We start from the raw sequence: 23,814 nt of genomic DNA on the forward strand, positions 1-23,814 counted from the left end.
GTGAGTACCGAGGGCCCTCAGCACTGGGCTGCTTGGCTGAGCTTTAGGGACACTCCAGGCCATTTGTTGTTGTTCAGTGACTCAGTCGTGTCTGACTCTTTGCGACCCCAGGAACTGGAGCCCGCCAGGCTTCTCTGTCCATGGATTTCCCAGGCAATGATACTGGAGCGGGTTGCCATTTCCTTCTCCAAGGGGTCTTCCCGACCCAGGGATTGAACCTCCATCTCCTGCATTGGCAACTGGATTTCCTTGAGCCACTTAACCTGGATTTACCCCTGAGATACCTGGGAAGCCCTCCCAAGCCATCACCACCCCCTCTGATACCAGACTAGTCCCCACCAACCTTCCCCTCATCCTCTGCCTGCCTTGGATGGGCAGACCCTCTCACCAGCTCTGCCCCATGTATTTTCCCCCACAGTTCTTTCTAGAGCTCAGCCTTGAAGTAAGACAAATCAGGTTAAATCTCAGCCTGCCGCTGCCTGTGCAGCTGTCAACAAGTCACTCATCTCTCTGAACCTCAGTGTTCTCATCTGTGAAATAGGGATTAACATGCCTATTTAATAGAGTGTAAAGTTGTACCAAAAAAAAAAAAAAGGTCAAAGCAGGGCCTGGTATAGTGTAGGCCTTCAGTGAAAGGGTTTCCTTCCTTTTCTCTATGCCTCCCATCTCATGGTGGCTCCTGGCTGGGCTGGGGGTGCCTTTAACCTTCCCACTGACCCTCAAACCCTCTCCCCTTTCCCACTCCATACAGAGCCTTCAGGACCCCCTCCTCCAACCCATTTCCTGTGTCTGAGGCTGCCTCTCTCTGGAGGAGGGCACGTCTGCAGCTTCCCCTACACTGTGAACAGCAGGTGGGGATGCAGCTGCACCTCAGGATTCACAGCCCCCCGCCCAGCGCCCCCGCAGGTGGGTGCCTCCTGGCTCCCCAGGACGCCGCTTCAGCTCCAGCAGGAGAGCCCCCAGCTGCTCTGGCTCCTGCTTTCCGCCCCTGCTGAGGGCTTCCAGGCGTCCCCCAGCCCTGCAGTGCCCCCCAGCTGCTGGATCTCTCCCATCAGGCACCATCGCCTTACCTGCTGCCAGAGCCCCCCTAGGGAGCCACAGCTGAGTGGGAGGCACAGGGGGCACCCAGGCTGAGCTTCAGGGCCTACCCTTTCGTTTTCTTTTGACATTCTCTGTGCCACCTGGAGTCAGTTGCTTTCCCTCTCTGGGTTTTCTCTCCTGCTGCTGGGCATCTCCTATGTGCAAAGTCAGTTGGGGCCTTCACCATGTGCAAGGCTGTATGCCAAGCCCAGAGCAGGGACCGGGTGGGGAGAGAGACGGGTGGAGATGAGGAAAATGCCTGTTCCTTCAAGGAGTTCAGTAACAGTGTCCCAACACCTGCCGTTTGTCAAGCACCTGCTGTACACCAGGTACTGTTCGGTGCTGGACCTGCATCCTCTCACACGATCTTCACCGTATCTCTGAGTCAGGGACTATTGGCCTTAACTACAGATGAGAGCAATGCTGCACAGAGGGGACAAGGAACTTCCCTGAGTTCACGCAGCTAGTCGGTGGCAGAACTGGGATTTGAATCTCCATCTTCCAGGCTCTGTGCAGAACCCAGAGTTTCACTTGCTCTGCCCCTAGGACCTCCAGGCCAAAGGGCAGATCTGATAGATGCACTTGAGGGAAGAGTTGGAGACGGAGGAGTGACTCAGAAGGCTCATTCCAGGGAGGCCTGAATGAAGAGTCAGAGATAGAGGTCTAGGAGTGAGAGCAGCTAACCACTGTGTGACCCTGGGCAAGTGCCTTCCCCTCTCTGGGCCTCAGTTGACACATTTACAAAGTAGGATTCTGGGAGGACCAGGACTTACCCAGCATCCACGAGGCCTTGCCCCACCCCCGCCTTGCTGGGGCCACTGTCCATGGTGCTAGCCCCTGGGCCCTCCCTTCCCCCATCACCAAACCAGTTGCTTCACCTCCAGCCTGTGCCTGAGCATAGAGTTTGTGCTCTGTAAACGGGCAATCATTTTGACTATTAATTGTGATTTCCTGGTATTCAAGGCCTGTCTCCACTTCACCTTCCAGCCTGGGATTCATTTCTCTTATGCCTTGTGTTTCTTATTGATGAGAATATGGTCCCCATGAGCACCACCTCCAGGCTTTTGGCCACTTTGTACCCTCTTCTTGACCTACCTTCCTCTTGCATTTCCACAAGGCCTCCTTTAAAAAAAAAAATTTATTTGGCTGCCTCCCTGGTGGCTCAGATGGTAAAGCATCTGCCTGCAATGCAGGAGACCCGAGTTCGATCCCTGGGTCGGGAAAATCCCCTGGAGGAGGAAACGGCCACCCACTCCAGTACTCTTGCCTGGAAAATTCCATGGACGGAGGAGCCTGGTGGGCTACAGCCTATGGGGTCACAAAGAATCGGACGCGACTGAGCGACCTCACTTTTAGTTGCAGCGTGCGAACTCCTAGTTGTGGCATGTGGGATCCAGTGATCGAACCCTCAGCCCCTGCATTTGGGGTGCAGAGTTTTAGCCACTGGATCACCAGAGAAGTCCCCCAGCTCGCCTTTATCACTGTTTGTTGAGTGTTTCCTTCCTGATCTGCACACACCTTTTCTCTCTCCTTGAACACCTTTCTGCTGCTTATCGTGCTTGTAGAGCCGATGCTAGTGCTCCCTCCTGGGGCAGTGGGGAATGCACAGCCTTCGGAGTCTGACAGACACGGGTTTGAATCTGCCTCCGCCACACACTAGTGGTGAGGCCTTGAGCAGCTCGCTTCCCCTCTCTGAGCCCCACTTGCTGCTCAACAGTATTCGCTGACTTGGATCTTTCAGTGAGGTGACCTCAATTGTATTGAAAGTACGCATGTAACACTGTGCCACAAGGCAGGCTCCGAGGTCCTTGAAAACAGATGTTGCTTGAGTTACTTTTGACTTAGGCCCAGTTTTCAGCATGAATCCCATAGAAGCTGGACTGTATTATTTTCATCTCTCTGTCCTCCACAGTCCTGCCCAGCTACCTAAACGCAGTAAACACTTAATGAATGTTTGTGGGATTGAACTGAATGTGTCCAGAGAGTGGAACAGGTGAAAACTTGTCAAGTAGGCTAGGAGGGCTTCCTGGAGGAGGCAAGGTTTTCACCACCCTTTTTTTAAAAAAAAAAAAAGTTAAGATTAGGAGCTTGAATCAAGTGAGCAGTGAAGCCTGGTAGAGGCCAGGTGTGATCATGGCTGGATTCCCCTACCCTCTGCCCCTCATTAGCAATCTGCAGTGGAGGAACACACAAGTGTGCAAATGTTGGAGGAATGAGGCCCAGTGGGAGGATTAGGAGCCAGTGTAGTGGCTCTGACATCCAGCCGGAGTAGTGGATTAATCTGGCTCTGCAGCTGTAAGGGACATTAAATATGGAGGCTTCTCTGATAGCTCAGTTGGTAAAGAATATCCCTGCAATGCAGGAGACTCTGGTTTGATTCCTGGGTTGGGAAGATCCACTGGAGAAGGGACAGGCTTCCCACTGCAGTATTCTTGGGCTTCCCTGGTGGCTCAGCTGGTAAAGAATCCACCTGCAATGCAGGAGACCTGGGTTCTATCCCTGGCTTGGAAAGATTCCCCTGGAGAAGGGAAAGGCTACCTACTCCAGTATACTGGCCTGGAGAATTCCATGGACTGTATAGTCCATGGGGTTGCAAAGAGTCAGACACGACTGAGCGACCTGCACTTTTTCACTTTGCACTTTCAGGTGGTGGGGGAGGGGATATGGCTAAGCAGGGCTGAACAGGGAAGGTTAGTTCTGGAAATACCCTGGGAAGAGGGGAGTCAGCTTTAAGCTTCAAGCTGGACCCTGGGAGGGGGAGGCAGGACCCGGTGAGGACTAAGTGCCTGTGTCTGCTGGGCCTTTTGCTCTGGGGTCGTTAAGTCATGATGACAGTCCTGAAAGTTGGCTTTAGTGTCCCCATTTTGAAGGTCAAAGCCAAGACAGGATGTTGAAGACTGGCCCAAAGTCACACAGCTGGCAAAGGCTGGATTGAGTCCAGCTTTTCCTCCTGCCAAGGAAGCACATTGGCCAGAAACATGGAAGCCACAGAAATGAGAGAAATCCTGGTTATGGGGTGAGGAGGGGAGATGGAGAGTGAGATGATCCTGAGGACTTCCAAAACAGGGGTCACTGCCTGGCCTCGTGTGTCCCCCCCAGGAAGGCCCATCTGGTTCCTGAGATCCCATGGCAGTCACGGTACCATCTGCTCCCATATATGAAGCATTTTCTGGGTCCCAGGCCCTGGGCTGAGGACTTTGTTTGAATTATTTCATTCTGTCCTCACACTGGCTTTACACTGTAGAGACTGTTACTGTCCATGTCCCATTTTACAGATGAGGAAACTGAGGCTCCAAGAGGGGACCTGGCTGGCCCCGGGGCACAGTCAGTGAGTGGTGAACCCAGACTGGCAGCCCAGTCAGTCTGAACCCATACATTTAGCCCCAGCTGTCCTGGCGGCTGTGGAGTGGGCGGCTTGAATGGGCAGCCCCCATCCTCAGGGGGCTCCTTTCTATAATCTCTGAGCCAGAGGCTCCCGGGGGCCAGTGTGCTGCTGCAGGAAGCACAAGGCTGGCCTCATTAGTGGCTCTGAAATGCCAGGTGGGCCCAGCCTGCTGGGCCTCCTCATCTATTATGTACCTGGTGGGCTGGCCCCTGGTGGGCAGCTCGCAGAGCACAGAACGGGGGCTAGTCGCTGCTTCCTGTGCCCACAGCTGCCACCATGGCTCTGGGCAGGGATTCCCCCAACCAAGGTTCCCAGTCTGGCTGGCCCTGCTTGCCGCTATATCCCAGCGATGCTCAGGCTCAGACCTTTTGTTCGGGAGGTGCATGGAAAGATAGGGCTTCTGTTTTCAGGCAGATCTGAGTTGAAATACCAACTTCATCTTTTCTTCCTCGCTGTGTGGGCTTGCCCAAACTACTTTGCTTCTCTGAACCTCGGATTGTCCATGATAGTAAGAACCAGGCTGCTTACCCCAAAGGAGGACTTAGAATGAAATCAGTTCATTGTGTGGACTCAGTGGATGTTTTTCCTTTCTGTGAGCATTTGCATTTTGAGAGAAAAGACTCATTAAACCAAAGAGAGACTCTTTAAAATTTTTAATGCTCGAATTTTCTGCACTGTGGAGGTGGCTCGTTTGAGAAGTGATTAAGGAGGAGACCTTTTTGATATTCCCAAATCTCACAAAGGCTTTCCTCTGCTCAGGGTCTCTCCCAAGACAGTCACTCATTCATTTAGCAAATTAATTCAACAAATATTTAATGTGGGGATACCCTCTAAGGGCCAACCCAGCCCTGTGCTGGACCTTGAGGTGATGGAAGTGGCAGACAAGGCCACGGGCCTCTTGGAATTCAAGGGCAGGCCAGAGAATAAGGAAAGGGACAGTTCTGAAGGTGGGGAGAAGTGATACGTGTTGAGAGGGCAGATGTGGGGACTTTCGATAGCTCAGGGACGCGCTCCTCCCCCACACCTAGGAATCAGGGAAGACTTCCTGGAGGAGGTGACCCAGAAGTGGGTTGTGTGGCAGTGTGTTGTGTGCGTGGGAGGGGAGGAGGGCCACTGCCAAGAGGATGTTCCAATAAGAGGCAGGTCAACAACATGAAGGAGAAAAGCGTTTGGTGGCATGTGCTGGGTACAGGACTGAACTGGAGCTGGGGGCAGAAGGTGGGAGAGGCCGCCACGGGGTCGTGCCCCTGCCAGCCCTGTTGGGACTTCCTCTGGGTGCCCCAGAGGGTCTGAAGCCCCAAGCCAGCGTGGGGCCGCCCATCACCCACTGCCCTCCCCATGGCAGAAACCTCTGTGCTCTCTGCTGTGCGTTCCTGGCTGTGGACAGCAGAGGAGAACTTCTCCAGGTCTCGTAAAATAACGACAATAAAAGCACCTGCCCTGAGGATCATCTTGGGGGTTGAGTGAGATACAGCATGCCAAGGTCAAAAACCAGAGTGATGCCAGCAATCATGGTCACTGCCATGTTGTCCCCACAATCTAGCTGGCCCTGGCAGTGGGGGCAGAATCACTCAGAGTGTGGACTCTGCTCTTTGGAAGTTCACCGCCTGCCGGGAAGCGAGACCTGCCCACACGTGAGCGCCCTCTCAGCCCCGGGCTCTGGCCTTGACACTGACCCTGAGAATGCTGGCTTTGCAGCCAGCCAGGTCTGCACCGAGTCCTGGCTGGGGTGACCTTGGGCAGTGCCTCCCTGGCTGAGCCGTGGTTTCTTTCTGTGTGCAGAGGGGTTGTTTGTGTCCCCGTCTTTGGGTGAGGGAGAGGAAAGAGGGGGTGCTTTAAAGCCCAGCCCAGCCTAAGAGTGCAGCTCTGTCAGACCATGGGAAGCCCTGGTGACCTGGAGAATCAGTTCTCTCGCTCTCTGAGGCTCACTTTCCTGTCTGTGCAATGGGAAGTTTAGCTACAAAACCCTCTGATGTGCTGGGGTTCTAGTGGAATCAGGTAGCTCCTAATCTGGACCCAGCCTGCTGTGTGACCTTGGGCTAGAGGCTTAACCTCTCTGAACCTCAATTTCCACACCTGTAAACAGGAACAGTATTCACCTCACCTTTCAGGTGTCCACTAGCCACTTGTTCATTGAGCAGATACTTATCAAGTCCCAAGCACGTGTCACGTAACATCTCAGAATCGGGGCTACAGCAGCGAACCTGATAGACCCAGTGTCTGGCCTCACGCAGGTCGCCTTCCAGGGCGGGAGACGCGCTAATAGCAAATGATTTCAGATGGGCAGTGGGTAGTGAGGGGCAGGGCAGGAAGGCGCCCACCTCTGCTCAGGATATCAGGGAGGGCCTCGCAAGGCCTGAATGGGAAGGAGCTGACTGTGGGAAGGGCGGTCCAGGCAGAGGGCAGAGTATGTGTCCAGGCCCTGAGGCAGGAACAAGATTCCTTCCTCTCCCCAAATCTGGAACATTCCAGATCACTTCCTGGCAGCTGGGGGTTAGGTGGCTGAGCCGGCAGCGGGGGTGGGAGGCCCATCTCCTCTCAGATCAAGAACTGCTGCTCACGAGGCAGGCGGGGAGGGGGGCACCGTGGGCACTGTGGGCAGCCATGCAAGGCGAGGCTGGGATCGGGCCTCGGGGGAGGTGAGGGGTGTGGGCAGAAGGGCACAGGCAGGGGGCCAGCCTGACCACCACCCAGAAGTGTTGAGGGTCGGGTCCAGAGACCCTGGGCCGGACTGTTTCAGGAGGGGTTTGCAGAGGAACGTGGGCAGGCTTTCTCTCTCACTGCAGCCCGCGTGGGCCTGAGCACCAGTCAGAGTGCCCCGGCCAGAAGTCCCAGATCTGGCCTCCTGTGGGCCAGAGGTTCTTTGAGATGCCACCTCCCCCCCCCACACACACACACACAGGCATATTCCCTGTGCACATGCCTAGACTCGACTTCAGTCCCGGCAGCTTACTGCGAGCCCACAGTTATGTACACATTCGTTCACGTGGCAGACCGGCGTCCGGCATCGACGGCGCACCCGGCCCCCAGACAGATCCGGTCCCAGCTCGGTTTCTGGTGGGAGAGGCTGGGAATATCTGATAATCACACTGTGACAAGTGCAAACCAGACTGACAGATCTGGACAGCCGGGGACAGGCTTCTGAGAAAGCTGGTCAGGGTAGGAGGGGCAGGCCGACCCAGCCTGGGAAGGGGGCTCCAGAAAGACTGGATAAGACTGTAGCATGTAGGTGTGGGGTGGGGAGGAGCCAGGCAGGGTGGAACAGGTGGAGGGTATATGGTGTGTGCAAGGGGGCTTCCCAGGTGGCCCTAGTGGTAAAGAGCCCGCCTGCCAGTGCAGGAGATGTAAGAGACGTGGGCTCCATCGCTGGGTCAGGAAGATCCCCTGCAGGAGGGCACGGCAACCCACTCCAGTATTCTTGCCTGGAGAATCCCATGGACAGGGGAGGCTGGTGGGCTACAGTTCATGGGGTTGCAAAGAGTTGGACACGACTGAAACGACTTAGCACGCACGCAGAGTGTGTGCGGAGGCCGGGACAGGGGACAGACGCTCAGGGCCTCGTGGGCCACGTGAGGCAATCGAATCTCCACCCTGCACGTGGCGGGAACCCACGAGGGGCCTTTCAGCAGGTGGATGGCATGATCGGTACAAGTGCGTGCCTGCAGCCCACACACGCCCCAGACACGAGCGCTTTCTCTCCTGCCCACGTTTCACGTTCCTGCCAGGCCTCCCACCCCCGTCCTCACCGCACACGCCCTGCCACCAGGCAGCGCTGCAGGGAGGCCTGTGCCAGCTCCCAGCAAAGGTGGCAGCCGTGCGGCCCCCCTGCTCGCTGATGGTGTGGTGCGGGGCCCTTTGCGCGCTCCACATGTTCACAGACGTGCACATGGCCCCCTCCCCGACCACACGCAGGGTCGTAACCCATCATCCTGGCACGTGAAAGGCGGCTTCTAGTTTAGGGAGTACTTTCACAGGCACTTGCAAGAGCCCCAGTGCGTGCCCACTGGCCTGGTGATGCTGAGGCCTTGGGGAGTGGTTCCAGGGGTGGGGTGGGGCGCCTGCCAGCCTGCTAGCTTGGGGCAGCTCAGGGCAGGGACCTGACTCCTGCAGCAGAGCCTGCATTTATTTGCATTTGCAAATGAGGCAGACAGCCTGGTCCCCACACAGGCTGGCCCCGGCTGGCCACGCTCCCCTGACCTGACAGCTCAGTCCCAGGGAACATCCTGGGCAGCTTCTCTCCTGTCTTCCCTCCTCCCTGCCTGGTGTGGGGGGAAGAGCGTGAGCTTCAGAGTCAGCCAGAACGAGGGCTACAGCCGAGCTCTGTCACTCCTGCCAGGGGTGACCTTGGCCATCGTGGTATTCAATGTCCCCTGGGCTAGCCTCTCCTTGGAGTGAGGAATATCTCCTTCTCAGGGTGACTGCAGAAAAAGAGTCAGAGTCTCAGTGAGCTGACACGTGAGGCTCAGTGTTTTTAATCTTTTATTTTTTTCTGATGGCAAAAATAATACGTGCTCACTATAAAAATTCAAACAGTGCAGAGAAATGTATCCTGTAGAAGACAGAAAGCCCTGGTCATCCTGTTTCCTAGAGCTAACTCATGTGAGCTTTTACCTGTAACTGAACATTTTTAACAAGGGAGATTTCTGTTGTGCTACTTGCTTTTTTCACTTGACAACAGGCCTCAAATCCCCTTTTCCGTCAGGACTCGAGACCTCCTTTGTCATCACCGCATGGCCTTCCGTGGCTTGCACGTGCCGTGTGTATGTAACCAGCTTCCAGATTTCAGCCACGGCAAACCCTGCGGCAGTGAATGGTCTCTGTCCGTGTCATTTTGTGTCTTTTTTTGGTAAGCATTTCTGGAGGATAAATGCCTAGAAGTGGAGTGACTGGGGCAGAGTGTGCACGTTTTCATCTTTAATGGGAGAGGCAGGCCATCCATGTGCCCCAGGAGACCCAGGGAAGTCCATTCCCTTGAAAGAATGTATCCACCGCCTCTGCCCTTGACCACAGGCCGGAGAGTCAAGAGGACTCGATTCCACATGGGGCAGGCGCCTGGCAGGTCCTCTAGTGAATCCCTGTGCCCCCCTTACTCCTCTGGTTCCCGTACTTTGGAATCTCCCCCTTCACCCCTGCCTGCCTTTGCTCGACAGGTGCTCCCTACCTTACGTGGCTCTGTTCGCTGCACTGCTTCTCGTGCTGGAGCCTAGTCTCCCATCTCCCGACTTTCACCCGGGAGCCCTGTCTCAGTCCGCAGCAGCCCACAGAGGGAGGGAAAAAAGAAAGAGAGAAGGGAAGGTCAAGAGGTGCTTGTGGCGAATGTTTATGCACTTTACATGTATGAACTCAACATGGCCCTCATGTCAACGTTTGGAGGCAGACACCACTGTTATCCCCATATTATAGACGAGGAAACTGAGGCTCAGAGAGGTTCAATAACTTGCCCAAGTCCCATAGCTGCTGGTGTTTTATTTATGTTTGGCTGCACCGGGTCTTCGTTGCGGCACGTGGGATCCAGTTCCCCGACCGGGGATCAAACCTGGGCCCCCCTGCCTTGGGAGCATGGAGTCCTGGCTCCTGGACCACCAGGGAAGCCCCCCTACACAAGCTGTTAAGTGCCAGAGCTAGGATACAAACCCAGGCAGTCTGACTCCAGAGCCCACACCTCTGAAGTGATGCTCTCTCTCTGCCAGGACCTTATTTATAATGTATTGACACCTACTGTATACTCAGCTTCCACCCACCAGCGGGCTGGAGCCCATGAGGCGGCAAAACCCATTGGCTAGGAGGGAGAGGGTCGGATTTAACAGGGCCTCCCCTCTGCAGGGTGCAGTGTCTGAGCAGGGAGGCCACAGGGCAGAGAAGAGCTCTGGGCGGTGTCACCGGGCTTTGCTTTGAGGTAGGGGAGGCCCGGCCCACCCTTGCTCTGATACCCACGCCTGGCACTATTCTCTGGCCCCGGAGAGGGTGTCAGGACGGGAGTCCCAAGGGAGTGACTAAGCACTGAAATGCAGAGCACACGAGGGGTTGGGGGGTGATGGAGCGAGCGGGCGAAGGGACGCCTGGAGATGTGGGCAACCTGGGCAGCAGAGGCTGGGCAAGGGCATGGGGGGGAGGCGGGCACGGGCACTGGGAAGGGCCCTGCACGCCCTTCCCCTGGGAGCTAAGGGGGGCCCACTGCTCAGCTGTCCCATGCCAACGTGGGCAAGGAGGCGAGCAGCTGGATTGGGGCTTCAGGGGTGACACCTCAGGCAAGTCATCACCTCTGCTCCACTTCCGTGTAGAATTGAGGTAGCGTTCCCTGCCTCCGGGTCCTTGTGAGGCTGTCAAGAGGGTCGGGAGCAAAGGAAGTCTGTAAACTGTAAAGTGCTGGGCAGGTCGAGCAGATGTTGTTATTCTGGACCAGGAGGAGGCCCCGTGGTTCAAGGGAGGAGCCAGTCCTGGGCAAGCAGAGGGTCAGGCTTTGGGCCACTGCGGGCCTCGGGCCACCTGGGCTGGGGAGGCGCTGGCGGGCAGCTGGCGGATGGGAGGCCTGGCTCCCGGGTGCTGTGCCCCCGCATGGGGGCCCATCCCGTGACCTCCTCTCGGGGCTGCCAACCTGTTGTTTGCTCGGGAGGCCGCCGCCTGGCGCAGCTCCGGGATCCGGGTGTCTTGGCGGTCAGCCAGCTTGGAGCTGGGGTGGGGGCCCCCTGTGCCACCTTCCTGCTCCCCCAGGGCCCTGCCTGGAACCTCAGGTCCTCTCCTCCTGCCCTTGGGTGGCTGTGAGACCCCAGCCCATCTGTCAACCTCCCGAGCCTGTACTTCCTTGTCTCTGACACGGTGTGACGATACCAGCCTCGATCCGGGTTTGTTGTCAGGATTACTGGGCATCAAAGCGCTTGGCTCCCCACCCCGCACCATCCCCTTGCCCTCGACGCGCCCTCCTGAGTCCCGGCTGAGGTCAGAGGTGCCTGGGGAAAGGTGACCTAGGAGCAGCCACATCTGTGTCCCCTCTCCGTCCCCCCAGGGGCTTCCGGAGGAGTGGGCCAGCCTCTCAGAAACTCGCCCACGGCTGCCCCTGGCTACCTTCCCTGGCACCTTTGGCAGGGCCAGGGGCAAGCAGTGCCGGATGGTTGAGCTCTGCAGACAATGGGCCTCTGTGGCCCCCGGGGGCGGGAGCAGTTCCAGGGTGGCCTCTAATCTCTGGTTTCGGGAGATTAGAGTCCCTCAGACCTGATTCTGTGACTGGGGGACAGGCCACCTGCTGAGGGGCAGGCCCCCTCCCAAGGGCCCTGTCTCAGAGGTCTGAGGGTCTTCAGGAGGAGCCCTCTGCACCTCTCCTCACGGTGAGGTCTGCACCTTTCCCCACATGTGTCACCAGGCTGGTAGAACCAGCTGGTCTCATGGGCACCAGGGGGACCCAGGGAACCCTGACCTCTGGTCACCAGCAATGGGCTGTCCTGGGCTCCTTAGGCCCTAGGCCTTAGCCCCCCCAACAAATCCATCTTGGCTGGCTGAGCCCCTCTTCCGCCCCTGCCAAGCCCTCCCAAGTCCAGTTTCCCAGCTTCTGTGCATGCTGTCCAGCCCCTGCTTGGCTCCTCGTCACAGGCCTCCTGTCTGGGTGGTCATGTGTCACCTGTTCTGATCACCAAATTTCCCCTTGAATTATTTTTTTTCCATTTATTATTATTATTTTGTATTGGAGTATAATTGCTGATGTTGTGTTAGTTTCTGCTGTACAACAGCCTCAATCAGGCATATTTATCCCTCTTGAACCTCCCTCCCACCCTTCACAAACCACACCCGCCCCCCACCCCAGGTCATCGCAGCATCAGTTGAGCTCCCTGTTTCCTTCCACAGCTTTCCACTAGCCATGCGTGTTACACGTGGTGGTATGTACATGTCCCCCACACGTGGGACACGTGTGTCCACCCGTGTCCATTCTCTGCATCTGTGTTTCTACTCTTGCCCTGAACCTACAAACAGGTTCACCTGTATCATCAACTGAATTTTAAAGCATGGATAGTTTATTGGGAGGAAAAGAAGGAAAAAGGAGCTCCCGGCAAAGGGCGAAGCCTGTGCAGAGGCTCCGCGGTGGGAAGCAGCGTGGCTGGTCTTTAAAAGCTGCCTGCAGCCCAGCCAGGTGAGGGCAGGAAGTGGGGGTGTGTGGGGATGAGGCTGGGCGAGTCCTCAGCAGCCAGGCCCACCGTGGGGGGTGCAGGGAGCTCCATTTGGGGCAGTTCTTGCTGGATGGCCGAAGGGCCAAGTCCTCTTCACCGGATGCCCCAGCCCCTTCTCTGATGCCCTGAAGGGCCGGGCTGTCTGGGACAGTGTCTAATAATAATAATAATAATAATAATACCACCACTTCTGCTGGGCTTACTCTAATCCGTGGCTTAGGAGGTGGCTACGTCCTCTCTCATTTTATAGGTCAAAGAAAAAGACAGGACCCCCTGCCCCCACCCCCCAGCTCTCCAGCTGCTTAACAGGTGGGAAGCGACCAGGGCAGCGTCTAGTCCCCTGTCCTCTGCCTTCCCCGTCTCCCCGGTCACTCTGGGTGACTCAGGGCACTCTGGATCTGACCTGAGTTTTTGCAGTGTGTGGATTCACCCCTAAAACGCACCCCCACCCCCACCCCCTAGTGCAGCATCTGGGGCCCTGGACTGGGGCGCGGCCTGGTTCTAGCTCCCCAGCTGCTCCCGCCTCACTGGGTGACTTCCAGACGGTTGTTTAACCTCTCGGAGCCTCAGTTTACCCTTCTGGGAGTGGAGGATCCTAGTGACTGCCTTATCTTCCGCTCCAGTTCCGCTGAGACTCCCAGGCGTGAGCAGATAAAGAGGGCTTTTGAAAAGTACAGAGAGCTGCACTCACGACACAGCAATTATTATTGTTACCTCGACGTGGAGATAAGGGAGGGGGAGGCGGTGCAGTGACAGTTGCCAAGAAACCCGGGAGCTGTCGGCAGGCTTCCGGCCTGGCCCATCCCGCCTGGGAGCCTGCCCCACCCTTTCGCAGGGGGAGACGGACACTCCAGCGGGGAGGGGAGCCAGAGCCAGCTGGCTGCAGGCCACACACCTGTAGGGCCTGAAGGTGACCCTGGAGTGTACCTGGCCCGGACTCCAGGCTGGCTGCAGCTCTCTGTGTGACCTTGGGGAAGTCACCTCCCTTCTGGCTGCTGCCTATTACTGTGTCCAGGAATGTCCAGGCCAGACAGGGCAGGACTGGAGCGGGACCTCGGGAAGATGCTTGGTGGCGGCCAGAACCAGGGGCTGCTATGGGGAGGCCGCTGGGGGCTGGGCGACAGTGGGGTCAGCCTGCCTTGAGAGCAGCGGTGGTGGGTGTGGTAGTAGAGCCCTGAACTAGAGGGAAACCTTGGCACCACCCTTTGCCTGGAATGACCTTGGGCTTGTCCCTTAACCTCTCCGAGCCTCAGTTTTCTTATCTGGAAGAAGGCTGATGATAACCCAACCTCACACAGCTGCCATGGTGATTGAGATGGTGCCTGTGCAAACTGTAGTGCACTGTGCAGATATGACTGCGGTCCTGGCCACGGGAAAGAAGTGGCGAGAGTTCCCCATGTCCCCCGTCAGCCCCGGGCACCTCCCAGCTGCTGTGTGTGTGGGAAGAAGGTAAAGCATTTTTAAGCTGAGCCAGGGGGACTTCCCTGGTGATTCAGTGGTCAAGATGCTGTGCTCCCACTGCAGGGGGGCACAGGTTCAGTCCCTGGCTGGGGAACTAAGATCCCACATGCCAGGTGGCATGGTCAAAAAATTAAAGAATAAATAAAAAATAAACTGAGCCAGGCCATAGGGTCAGGAAGGTTTCCAGAGAAGTAGGGAGGGGCAGAGACTGGGGGCTGCATGTGAACAAAATGAAGGAGACCAGGAGGAGACAAGGGTGAGATAGGCAGGAAAGGGGAGGGACAGAGAGATTCGGGTTCATGAGAGGGAAGAGAATGACCAAATAGGAGGAGGAATGCAGAGATCACAGGCAGAGGAGAAGGAAGGGTGGGCTGGGAAGGTGGGAGTGTGTGAGAGGTGAGGAAGGACAAGAGGAGGAGGAGGAGGAGGAGGAGGAGGAAGCCGGCAGAGGGGAGGCAAGCGGCTGGGTTTACTCATTTCTCCAAAGGTATTTACTCAGCAACGGCTGTTTACTGTGAGCCAGTGTGCTAGTCGCTCAGTCGTGTCTGACTCTTTGCAACCCCATGGACTGCAGCCCACCGGGCTCCTCTGTCCCTGGAATTCTCCAGGCAAGAGCACTGGAGTAGATAGTATAGTGGAGCATGAGGGCAGTGTCTCGATCCAAGTTCAGGGGTTTGGATCCCCTGTGTTTCGCTTACCATCAGCCTGACCTTGGACCTGCTGCTTAACCTCTGTGTCTTAGTTGCCTCCTCTGAAAGATGAGGATTAAATGAGGGGATACGAGTGAAGCCGGTCCAGCAGGGTCTGCACACGGTTGGTCCTGTATCAGCACTGGCTGCCGTTGGCGTTGTTACTGTTACTATTCCCTTCACCGATCTGACCTGCTGGGTCCACAGGGCTGGCCGCCCATGCTCCGAAGTCCAGATCCTTGGCTCTGGAGTGACAAGCCTGGGTTCAGATGCCTGTTCTACATCATTAACTGTGTGACCTTGGGCGAATTTGTATCCCTTTCTGAACCTCAGTTTCCTTGTGGTGCAAAGACCAGGTGGTTTGGGGGACTTTCCTGATGATCCAGTGGTTATGACTCCACACTCCCAGTGCAGGGGGCCAGGGTTCCATCTCTGGGTCAGGGGACTAGATCCCACGGGCCGAAACTAAAGGTCCCGTGTGCTACAACTGAGACCTGGAGTTATTTTAAATATTTATTATTTAAATATTTATTTAAAATAAATATTAAAAGATTATAAAGCAGGTGGTTTTTGAGCACCTGCCTCTTTGGGGAGCTGTGAGGATTAATAAAAATCACGGAAGGCACAGGGAGGCTGTGGCTTTTGTTTTTGTGGTTTTTGAATCCCTGCAGGGCTGGGATGGGTGGGGGCAGGCAGGGCCGAGAGCCTCAGACCTCCTGGTCCATCCTCATCCCGGAGGCCTTCCTGGGCCCGGCATCTTAGGACCCCGGCAGTGACCTTGTAGGTGGAGGAGTTGCCCGTGAGGGGGAGACTCAGGCCCGCCAGGAAGTGGAGAGCTGAGGGGCTGTGGCAGAAGCCAGAGCCCACCTGCCTTGAGAGACCTACCAAGGACTGCACCCGCGTGAGCAGTCCTGAGTGAGAGAGGCAGCAGGACACGGGGAAACTGAGGCCAGCGCTGGAAGAGGAGCGTGTGGGGGAGCTGCTGCCAGGCTGACCTGCAGTGGCCACAGCCGGAGCCTTGGGGTGTGGGAAGCATCGGACAGAAGCAGAGCATCGGAATAGCTCGGTCATGGGCACACACCTCCCAGCACAGTGGTCCTCACGGTCAAGGGGAGCCGGCATCCCCTGGCTTCAGCTCTCAGACTTCCAGGTTCTGCTGTCCATCCTGCTGGCACTGGCCCTGATCGGTCTAGGGCACGGATTTTAAATTCTGTCTCTGTCATCCGCTTGCTCGGCGATGTGGCTTCATCTCTCTAAGCTTTAGTTTTTCCATCTGTAAAAAAGGTTGTTTTCTTTTTTTTTACAAACCCCTTTTGGTTTACAAACCCCTGGTGGTTTAGTGGCTAAGGCTTCACGCTCCCAATGCAGAGGGGGGTTCCATCCCTGGTCAGGGAGCTAGATCCTACACACCGCAACTAAGAATTGGCCTGACACACCGAAGATCCCGCATGCTGTGAGGAAGATCGAAGATCCTGTGTGCTGCCACTCAGACCCAACGCAGCCAAAAAAAAAAAAAAATATATATATATATATGTAAAAGGGAGGGGTAAATAATGCCGACCTCCCTGCAGAGTAGTGAGGATGTAACACGCCTGACACAGTTCCAGGCACTCGGTCTGTCTGCAGGGTCCCCGTGGCAGCCTCAGTGGAATGTGTCTGGACCATTTCTGTGGGCCTCTCTCCACCCACCCTCACTTCCCAGTCTCTCCCCACGTCACCGGGCCTTGTGATCTGCAGAAACCCGTGTGGAGGCCATTCTTTCTCACAAACCTTTAATGCCTGCCTACTGCCAACATTCACTCATTCACCCACTCATCCGTTTAACAAATACTTAATGAGACCCTGATGTGGGAAGGCAGAGTTTACCACGAGCGAATGAATCAAAGAAAGAATTCATTGAGTGAACACCTTCTAGCTGCCCAGGCTCTAGGATGCAATTTTTTAATTTTTTTCTGGAAACCTAGGCTGAGAGGAGTACGTCATTGTTTTAAGGTCACGCAGCCAGTAAGTGCCTGGGCGTACCTCTCCTACAACGATGTCACAGGCCTCAAACGTCATTGCCACCATGTCTGTCCTGTGCATCGAGACCGCCCAGTGCAGGGTCCCCTGGGAAGACGCTAGCCCACCAGGGCCATGGACAGTCCCTCTGAGCCTTGCTCCCTGAGTAGCTGGGCCCAGGTGAGCGGGAGGGGACACAGAGCTCTCTCAGGGTCTCCTTCCTGGGCCAGGTTTCCACAGTCCCTTCCCCTCTTGGGGTGTGGCGGTCTCAGCCCTGACTCAAGCGGGCCGTGGGCTGAATGACTCACCCTCCCAGGAACCAGCCTTGGTTGAGGGACTGGGGTGGGGCAGCAGCCACGTCAGGGTGGCCCTCGGCAGTGGGTGGAAGCCGGGCCTGCTTGCCCGTCCTGGGCCACCTGGGTCCCGGGAGCCACTGGGCACTTCCTCCCCTTGACCCCAGAAGCGGCCTCCTCGGCAGTCTTTCTAGGATAACAGGAGCTGACTTCACCCTCGCCAGACCTGCTTCCTGTCCTCGGGAGGGTGTGGGTGTGGGCCCAGAGTCTGGGCTTGGAGTCAGTCAAGCATCACACAGATGCTGGTTCGGCCACTGACCAGCTATGGGACCTCTGCATACCTCTGGGGCCTCACCTGTACACTGGGAATACCAGTGTGATGACTTCTTGTGCCCTCGGGCCTGAAAGAGGGGCTTGGCAGGGGCCTGGCATGTCGTTGGCCCAGTGAGTGTCTGCTGTTGTTATTGTCATTAATAGTAGCAATGGCCCAGGTGGCTTTTCAGCCTGAAGGCTGCTGTCTCCCTAAAGGCTCAGGGACGGGTGTGCCTTGCTTAGTCCAGAGGTCAGGGCTCAGCCCTATACAGCAACCCCCAACCCCTGCCTCAGTCTGCCCATCTTTAGAATGGGCTGTGGACATCCTCTTGGCTGGAGTATGGGTTCAGTTCAGGTCAGTCACTCAGTCGTGTCCGACTCTTTGCGACCCCATGAATCGCAGCACGCCAGGTCTCCCTGTCCATCACCAACTCCCAGAGTCTACCCAAACTCATGTCCATCGAGTCGGTGATGCCATCCAGCCATCTCATCCTCTGTCGTCCCCTTCCCCTGCCCCCAATCCCTCCCAGCACCAGGGTCTTTTCCAATGAGTCAACTCTTCGCATGAAGTGGCCAAAGTATTGGAGTTTCAGCTTTAGCATCAGTCCTTCCAATGAACACCCAGGACTGATCTCCTTTAGGATGGACTGGTAGGATCTCCTTGCAGTCCAAGGGACTGTCAAGAGTCTTTTCCAACACCACAGTTCAAAAGCATCAATTCTTTGGTGCTCAGCTTTCTTCACAGTCCAACTCTCATATCCATACATGACCACAGGAAAAACCATAGCCTTGGCTAGACGGACCTTTTTTGGCAAAGTAATGTCTCTGTTTTTTTAATATGCTGTCTAGGTTGGTCATAACTTTCCTTCCAAGGAGTAAGCGTCTTTTGATTTCATGGTTGCAGTCACCATCTGCAGTGATTTGGGAGTGTGGGTTCGGGAGGCCTCATGGAGAGTTTACAGGGACACTTTGTCCATAACTGTGACCTCTGGGAAAGGTTGGAAGCCCTGCTCGCCTCCTGCTTCCTGGGGAATCCAGGTTCCCCTCCTTTCTGAAATCTGTTCCCCTAACATCCCCCAATTCTGAGAATGACTCTTCCTCCCAAAGTTCACAGATCTCCCGACTTGGGGCCCTCCCTGACCTCAGACTCTTTTTCTCTTCCAGGAGGAGTGATGGGCAGAACCAGCGCTTCCCTCAGGCACTAGACCTGCCAAGAGTGGATTTAGTTCCCTCTCAGACCGCTTCATTCCAACCTAAGGTAAGTGCTCGCCTGCCCGTGGCCCCCGGTCTGGCGGACCCCCCACCCCCACCCCAGGGCCAGGAGATATCTAAGAGTGACTGCTGGGCAGAGGCCAAATGTTTGGGTAGATGGGGCTTGAGGTTTAGCCCCCCAAGGGGATACCGCTCCTTGCCCGTGATGGACCTGACACAGTCTCAGAGGTTGAACCAGGGTCTGTAGTAAGGTTGGGGGGAGAAACAGCTGGGAATAAACTGGCCGAACAGCTTTTCTTCCTTATCTTCATTATCGACAATACCATCCATTTCCTCAGCTGTAAATCGGGTGTAATGAGAATATCCCACTTCACAGGGCTGCTTCTCAGAGGAGCCCTGTGAGGTGGGGTAAAGTGTGAAAAAGTGATGATAAAACACTGTGCATAATATCTGGCACAGAGTAAAAGCCCTGTAAATGAGGCTGTTCTTGTTATCCTCGAAATCAAATGTTTGCCTGGCCCATGACCTGTGTCAACTTTCTGCTGGGTGCTGAGGTGCCAGAAATCGATGTGACACGGACCCTGCTCTCAAGGAGCCATGGTCTGGTTAGGAGATAGATAACTAAACAACCTCTTCAGGGGATCAGTAGTAATAACCACAAGCATTTATTGAGATTTACTACAGGCTTAATCGGAGAAGGCAACGGCACCCCACTCCAGTACTCTTGCCTGGAAAATCCCATGGATGGAGGAGCCTGGTTGGCTGCAGTCCATGGGGTCGCTAAAAGTCAGACTCGACTGAGCGACTTCACTCTCACTTTTCACTTTCCTGCATTGGAGAAGGAAATGGCAACCCACTCCAGTGTTCTTGCCTGGAGAATCCCATGGATGGAGAAGCCTGGTAGGCTGCAGTCCATGGGGTTGCTAAGAGTTGGACACGACTGAGCGACTTCACTTTCACTTTTCGCTTTCATGCATTAGAGAAGGAAATGGCAACCCACTCCAGTGTTCTTGCCTGGAGAATCCCAGGGACAGGGGAGCCTGGTGGGCTGCTGTCTCTGGGGTCGCACAGAGTCAGACATGACTGACGCAACTTAGCAGCAGCAGCAGCATGGGCTTAATAGTTAATGGGTGGGTTCTTAATGTTTTGCATGCAGGATCTCATTTCGTCCCCAAACTATAACTACTGTGGACTTATATTAATACTCCTCTTAGTCCCATTTTGCAGATGAGAAAATCGAAGCTAAGAGAGGTTAAGTTACTTGCGCAAAGACACACAGGTAGGATGTGATGGGTCCAGGACCGGAACTCATGTAGTCTGAGCAGGGTGCCTAGTCTGGTGGAATTTCTAATGCCGAGGGCAGTAAGCTCTCACTCGTGTAGTACACTCTTCGGATCCTAAAGCGTGTGCACAGGTATCGTGCTTCTCAGTCCTTTTATCAAACCTTGGGTGGTAGGCATTCTCGAGATAAGGATCCAGATGCCCAGAGAGGTAAAGTGGTTTTCCCAAGGTCACACAGCCAATAAATAGCAGACACAGGATATGCCAAGCTTCTCGCCCAGAATTCTGACCTGGAACAAGAGTTATGTACCCCTCCTAGGTCAGGAATGGTACATGGCCAAGGAATACTGTACTTTTCAGGGGATCACCACCTCCAAGGGGGTCCAAGTGTGGGTCCTAGGGACTATATCAGGGGGTCCTTGAGATCCTCTCCTGCTGTCTGTGCCTGGGTAACAGCCCAAGACTGGGCCATGTGGATCCTGGGACCTGGAAGGGAGCGACTCCATGGCAGCTGGGTTCAGAAGTGAGGTTCCCAGTCCTTGTCCCCCTAAGCATCCGGCAGGAGGCCTGGGTTCACTTCCCCTCCCTGCACCTCAGTGTTCCCATCAGAAACATGAGGGTTAGCAGAGCCCATCTCCCTGAGTCCTGCCTGCTCAGGTTAGCGCTGGGCTGTCTCCCCCAGGCTTCCTGGCCTCTTGCCCAGCTCGGCCGGAAGCCTCCATTTGTGCCAACATAGGCTCAGACGGCTGCGGGCTCCAGACTGCCCCGTCCCACAGCCCACACCCATCCCAGGATCAAGACACAGTCGATGGATTGTTCTCCTTTGACAGGAAAGGAAACCGAGGCCCAGAGAGACTGAGTGATCCATCTGGGTCCCCAGCAAACCAGGGAGGGGTGAGGGGTCCCAGGTCTGTGACATGTTCTCCGTCCCCCTCTCCCGGCTCTGCTCACATTAATGTTGATGGCGGAGCCAGTCTGAGGAGCAGGTGACCTCCGTGCATCAGTGGGCAAAGCCCTGCCCCTCCCTGGGCCTCAGGTCCTTGTCTGTAAAATAGAGGGGACAGTTTCTTCTCTACCCACTAGGCCCATTTGCAAAAGGATGATGACTGTGAAAGTAATCTTGGAAAGTTGCAATCAGGAAGTTGAGGGATGATTGGCCTCATTATGTTCCCAGGGCAGGAGAGAACACCCAGAAGGGACATCTCTCTCTCTGGGAAGCCACATTGTAGAGACACAGAGCTACCCAAGGCCCTCCTACCCTGTTCCCTTGTAGGGGTTTTTCTACTCGAGGATTTAGAAATCTGCACCTGTTTACATATACAGCCTACCCACACCTACACACACGGGCACATCCACATGTCTGCAGATGTAATCAGATTTGCACGTGTACACACGCATGTATATACAGATACATGTGTACAGACACACAGTCACATCTGCTCTCAGAGTCACACACACACAGTTGCAGGCACACGTGTGCGCACTCTCCACTCCTGGCACACACACGTCTCCACTGATGCAAGCAGCTCTTGCCTCCTCCCCGTGTGGGAATGAATGTTTCTCTGGCTGCATTTTGATGGGTGCCCGGAAGCGCTCAGGCCTGAAAGTGCCTGCATAAATCAATATTTGCTGCTGTTAATTATTAAAAACAAAGCTACGCTGTGTCTGGAACACACATCTCCAGGGTTCCCGCTGGCTTCCTGGGCTCCAGCCTGACCCATGGCCAGGTCTAGGGGAAAGGAAGGTGCAGTGCCTTCCTTCCAGGAGCCCTTGGCCCTGAGATGGAGAGTGGTGGTGTGTAGCTGCCAACAACTCCTTCAGGGAGCTGAAGAGAGGTTGGGTACTGAGCTGGTGGGCAGCCCTGCCCTGTAGGGTCCGAAGCAGCTGGTGTTGACTTGGCCAGAACTCAGGAAGCAATTACTGCTTTCCCAGCATCTGTCTGGGGAGGGGGTGCTGCGGCCCTGCTCCCACTCACAGTGGCAGACACAGTGCAGGGTCAGCTGGAGGGCCTGCGGAGGCATTGTATTTTGCAGATGGGGAAGCTGAGGCCTACAGAGGTGGCAAGGGCTTACTCAAGTCTACTCAGCAAGTTTAGCAAGGTCAGAGCTAGAACCCACATATCCTGAAGTCCTCTCCACGCATGGGGCCTTGGCCACCCCTGTTCCTGCCCTCTCCCCAGGGTCAGGGGCAGTAAGGGACAGGTATGGGCCTGGGGCCTGGGGAAACCAGGGTACCAGTTTGCCTGTCAGGCATTGGTGGGGATGGAGGTGGATTGCTAGTTCTATCTTTTCTTAGCCGTGTGATCTTGAGCATACATTATCTCTTGGAATCAGTTTTCTCTTCTGTAAAATGGGGATAACATTCCTACCTCTTGAGTTGTGGGGAGAGGATCAGACTTGCAAAGGGTCCAACATTAAGCAGATGCTCAAGAAAACCCCTGTCTCCAACCTAAGCCTCCCATCCCCGCCGCTTCCTTCCCGACTTCAAAGCCCAGCCCAAGAAGCCCATCTCTGAGGCCCTAAGGCACAGTACCCAAGAGGAGGTTCAGTTCAGTTCAGTTCAGTAACTCAGTTGTGTCTGACTCTTTGAGACCCCATGGACTGCAGCATGCCAGGCCTCCCTGTCCATCATCAACTCCCAGAGTTTACTCAAACTCGTGTCCATGGAGTCGGTGATGCCATCCAACCATCTCATCCTCTGTCGTCCCCTTCTCCTCGCGCCTTCAATCTTTCCCAACATCAGGGTCTTTTCCACTGAGTCAGTTCTTTGCATCAGGTGGCCAAAGTATTGGAGTTTCAGCTCCAGCATCAGTCCTTCCAGTGAATATTCAGGACTGATTTCCTTTAGGATGGACCGGGTTAAGAGAGGTTAGAAGAAGGACGTTATAGGAAACCAGGTAGGGACGCACCGGACAGACCGGGTGCTCTGGTGTCCGCTCGGGCGCCGGCAAGAGCGCGCAGGCGCAGTGTCCCGGGCCCGTGCGGGGCGGGGCCTCCCGTCTCCCCGCCCCGGATGCCCGAAGCCCCGCCTCATCCCCGCGCCGCCCGTACCTGGCGCCCCGCCCCCTCAGGGCCCGGCCGCCCGGCGAGCCCAGCGCAGGCAGCGCGCCGCCGGAGCCCGGAGCCGCGAGCGCGGAGCTCGGCACTGCGGGGACCCAGGCGCGTCTCGCGCGGGCCGGAGCCGGCCGGGCCAGTGGGAGCGACGCCGGGGTCGGGGGGCCGGGGCCGGGCCGGGCTCGGGATGGCGCAGCCGCGGCCCCTGGCGCCCCCCGGCCGTCCCCGGAGAGGATCGTTGCCTGCAGGGGCCGGCTGGCAGGTGAGGACCGGGGCGAAGGCCGAGGGGTGCCCGCCAGAGACGGTTCGGCCCAACTTCTTCGGAGCCCGGCGGGCTCTGTCCCGGGCAGGGCGGGTGTGCGAGGCTCCGTCATGGAGGGTGTGTTCGCTTCTGGTCTGACACCCGGCCACCGCGGCCACAGGGCACACCCCTGTCCTGGGGTCCCAGGCCCTGGGCTCTTTCTGCAGCTGCCTGAGCAACAGAGTGCCCATGGTGGTGCTGTGGCTCTGGGCTAGAGGGGCACTCCGTGTGTGTGTTTGTGTGTGCACGCGCGCACGCGATAGCCTTGGGACCACTTCATCATCCCCTCCCCCCCTTAACGAGGGGTCTGGATGTCACCATGTAACTCTGCTTGGAGCCCTGGGCCACTTGGCTCCCAGCCTTTCCTGTGTCAGGGCGTCTGGTGCACGAGTGAGGCTGGATCTGCGGTGTCACTTGTTGCTGTGCGTGCCCTGGGTGACAGTGAGCCCTGTGTCAGTGTTAGGTGGCTGCGACTCCTGGTGCCTGCTCCTGGCCGTGTGAGGTCACCCCAAGTGGGGTGTCCTGGAGGACACGGGTGCCCCGGGATGGCCGGCGCTGGGCCTGTGCTGGGTCGAGGCTGTGTGGCTCATTCG

General features: G+C 56.3%; 1 protein-coding gene across 5 annotated transcripts in view; it reads left to right on the forward strand.

Moving 5' to 3' along the window:
• The window catches only part of RAP1GAP (RAP1 GTPase activating protein), a 70,126-nt gene that overhangs the window by 19,282 nt on the left and 27,030 nt on the right, over positions 1-23,814 (forward strand). For 3 of the 5 annotated variants that reach the window (NM_001076888.1, XM_015460372.3, XM_024975609.2), the window contains 1 exon segment: positions 18,539-18,632. Coding sequence is in view for 4 of the 5 variants with exons in the window: in XM_015460372.3 (XP_015315858.2) it covers positions 18,539-18,632 (94 nt within the window). In the remaining variant the exon portion in view is untranslated. 5 annotated transcript variants of the gene reach the window in all.

Source organism: Bos taurus, chromosome 2 (genome assembly GCF_002263795.3).
Source record: "Bos taurus isolate L1 Dominette 01449 registration number 42190680 breed Hereford chromosome 2, ARS-UCD2.0, whole genome shotgun sequence".
NCBI classification, from domain to species: domain Eukaryota; kingdom Metazoa; phylum Chordata; class Mammalia; order Artiodactyla; family Bovidae; genus Bos; species Bos taurus.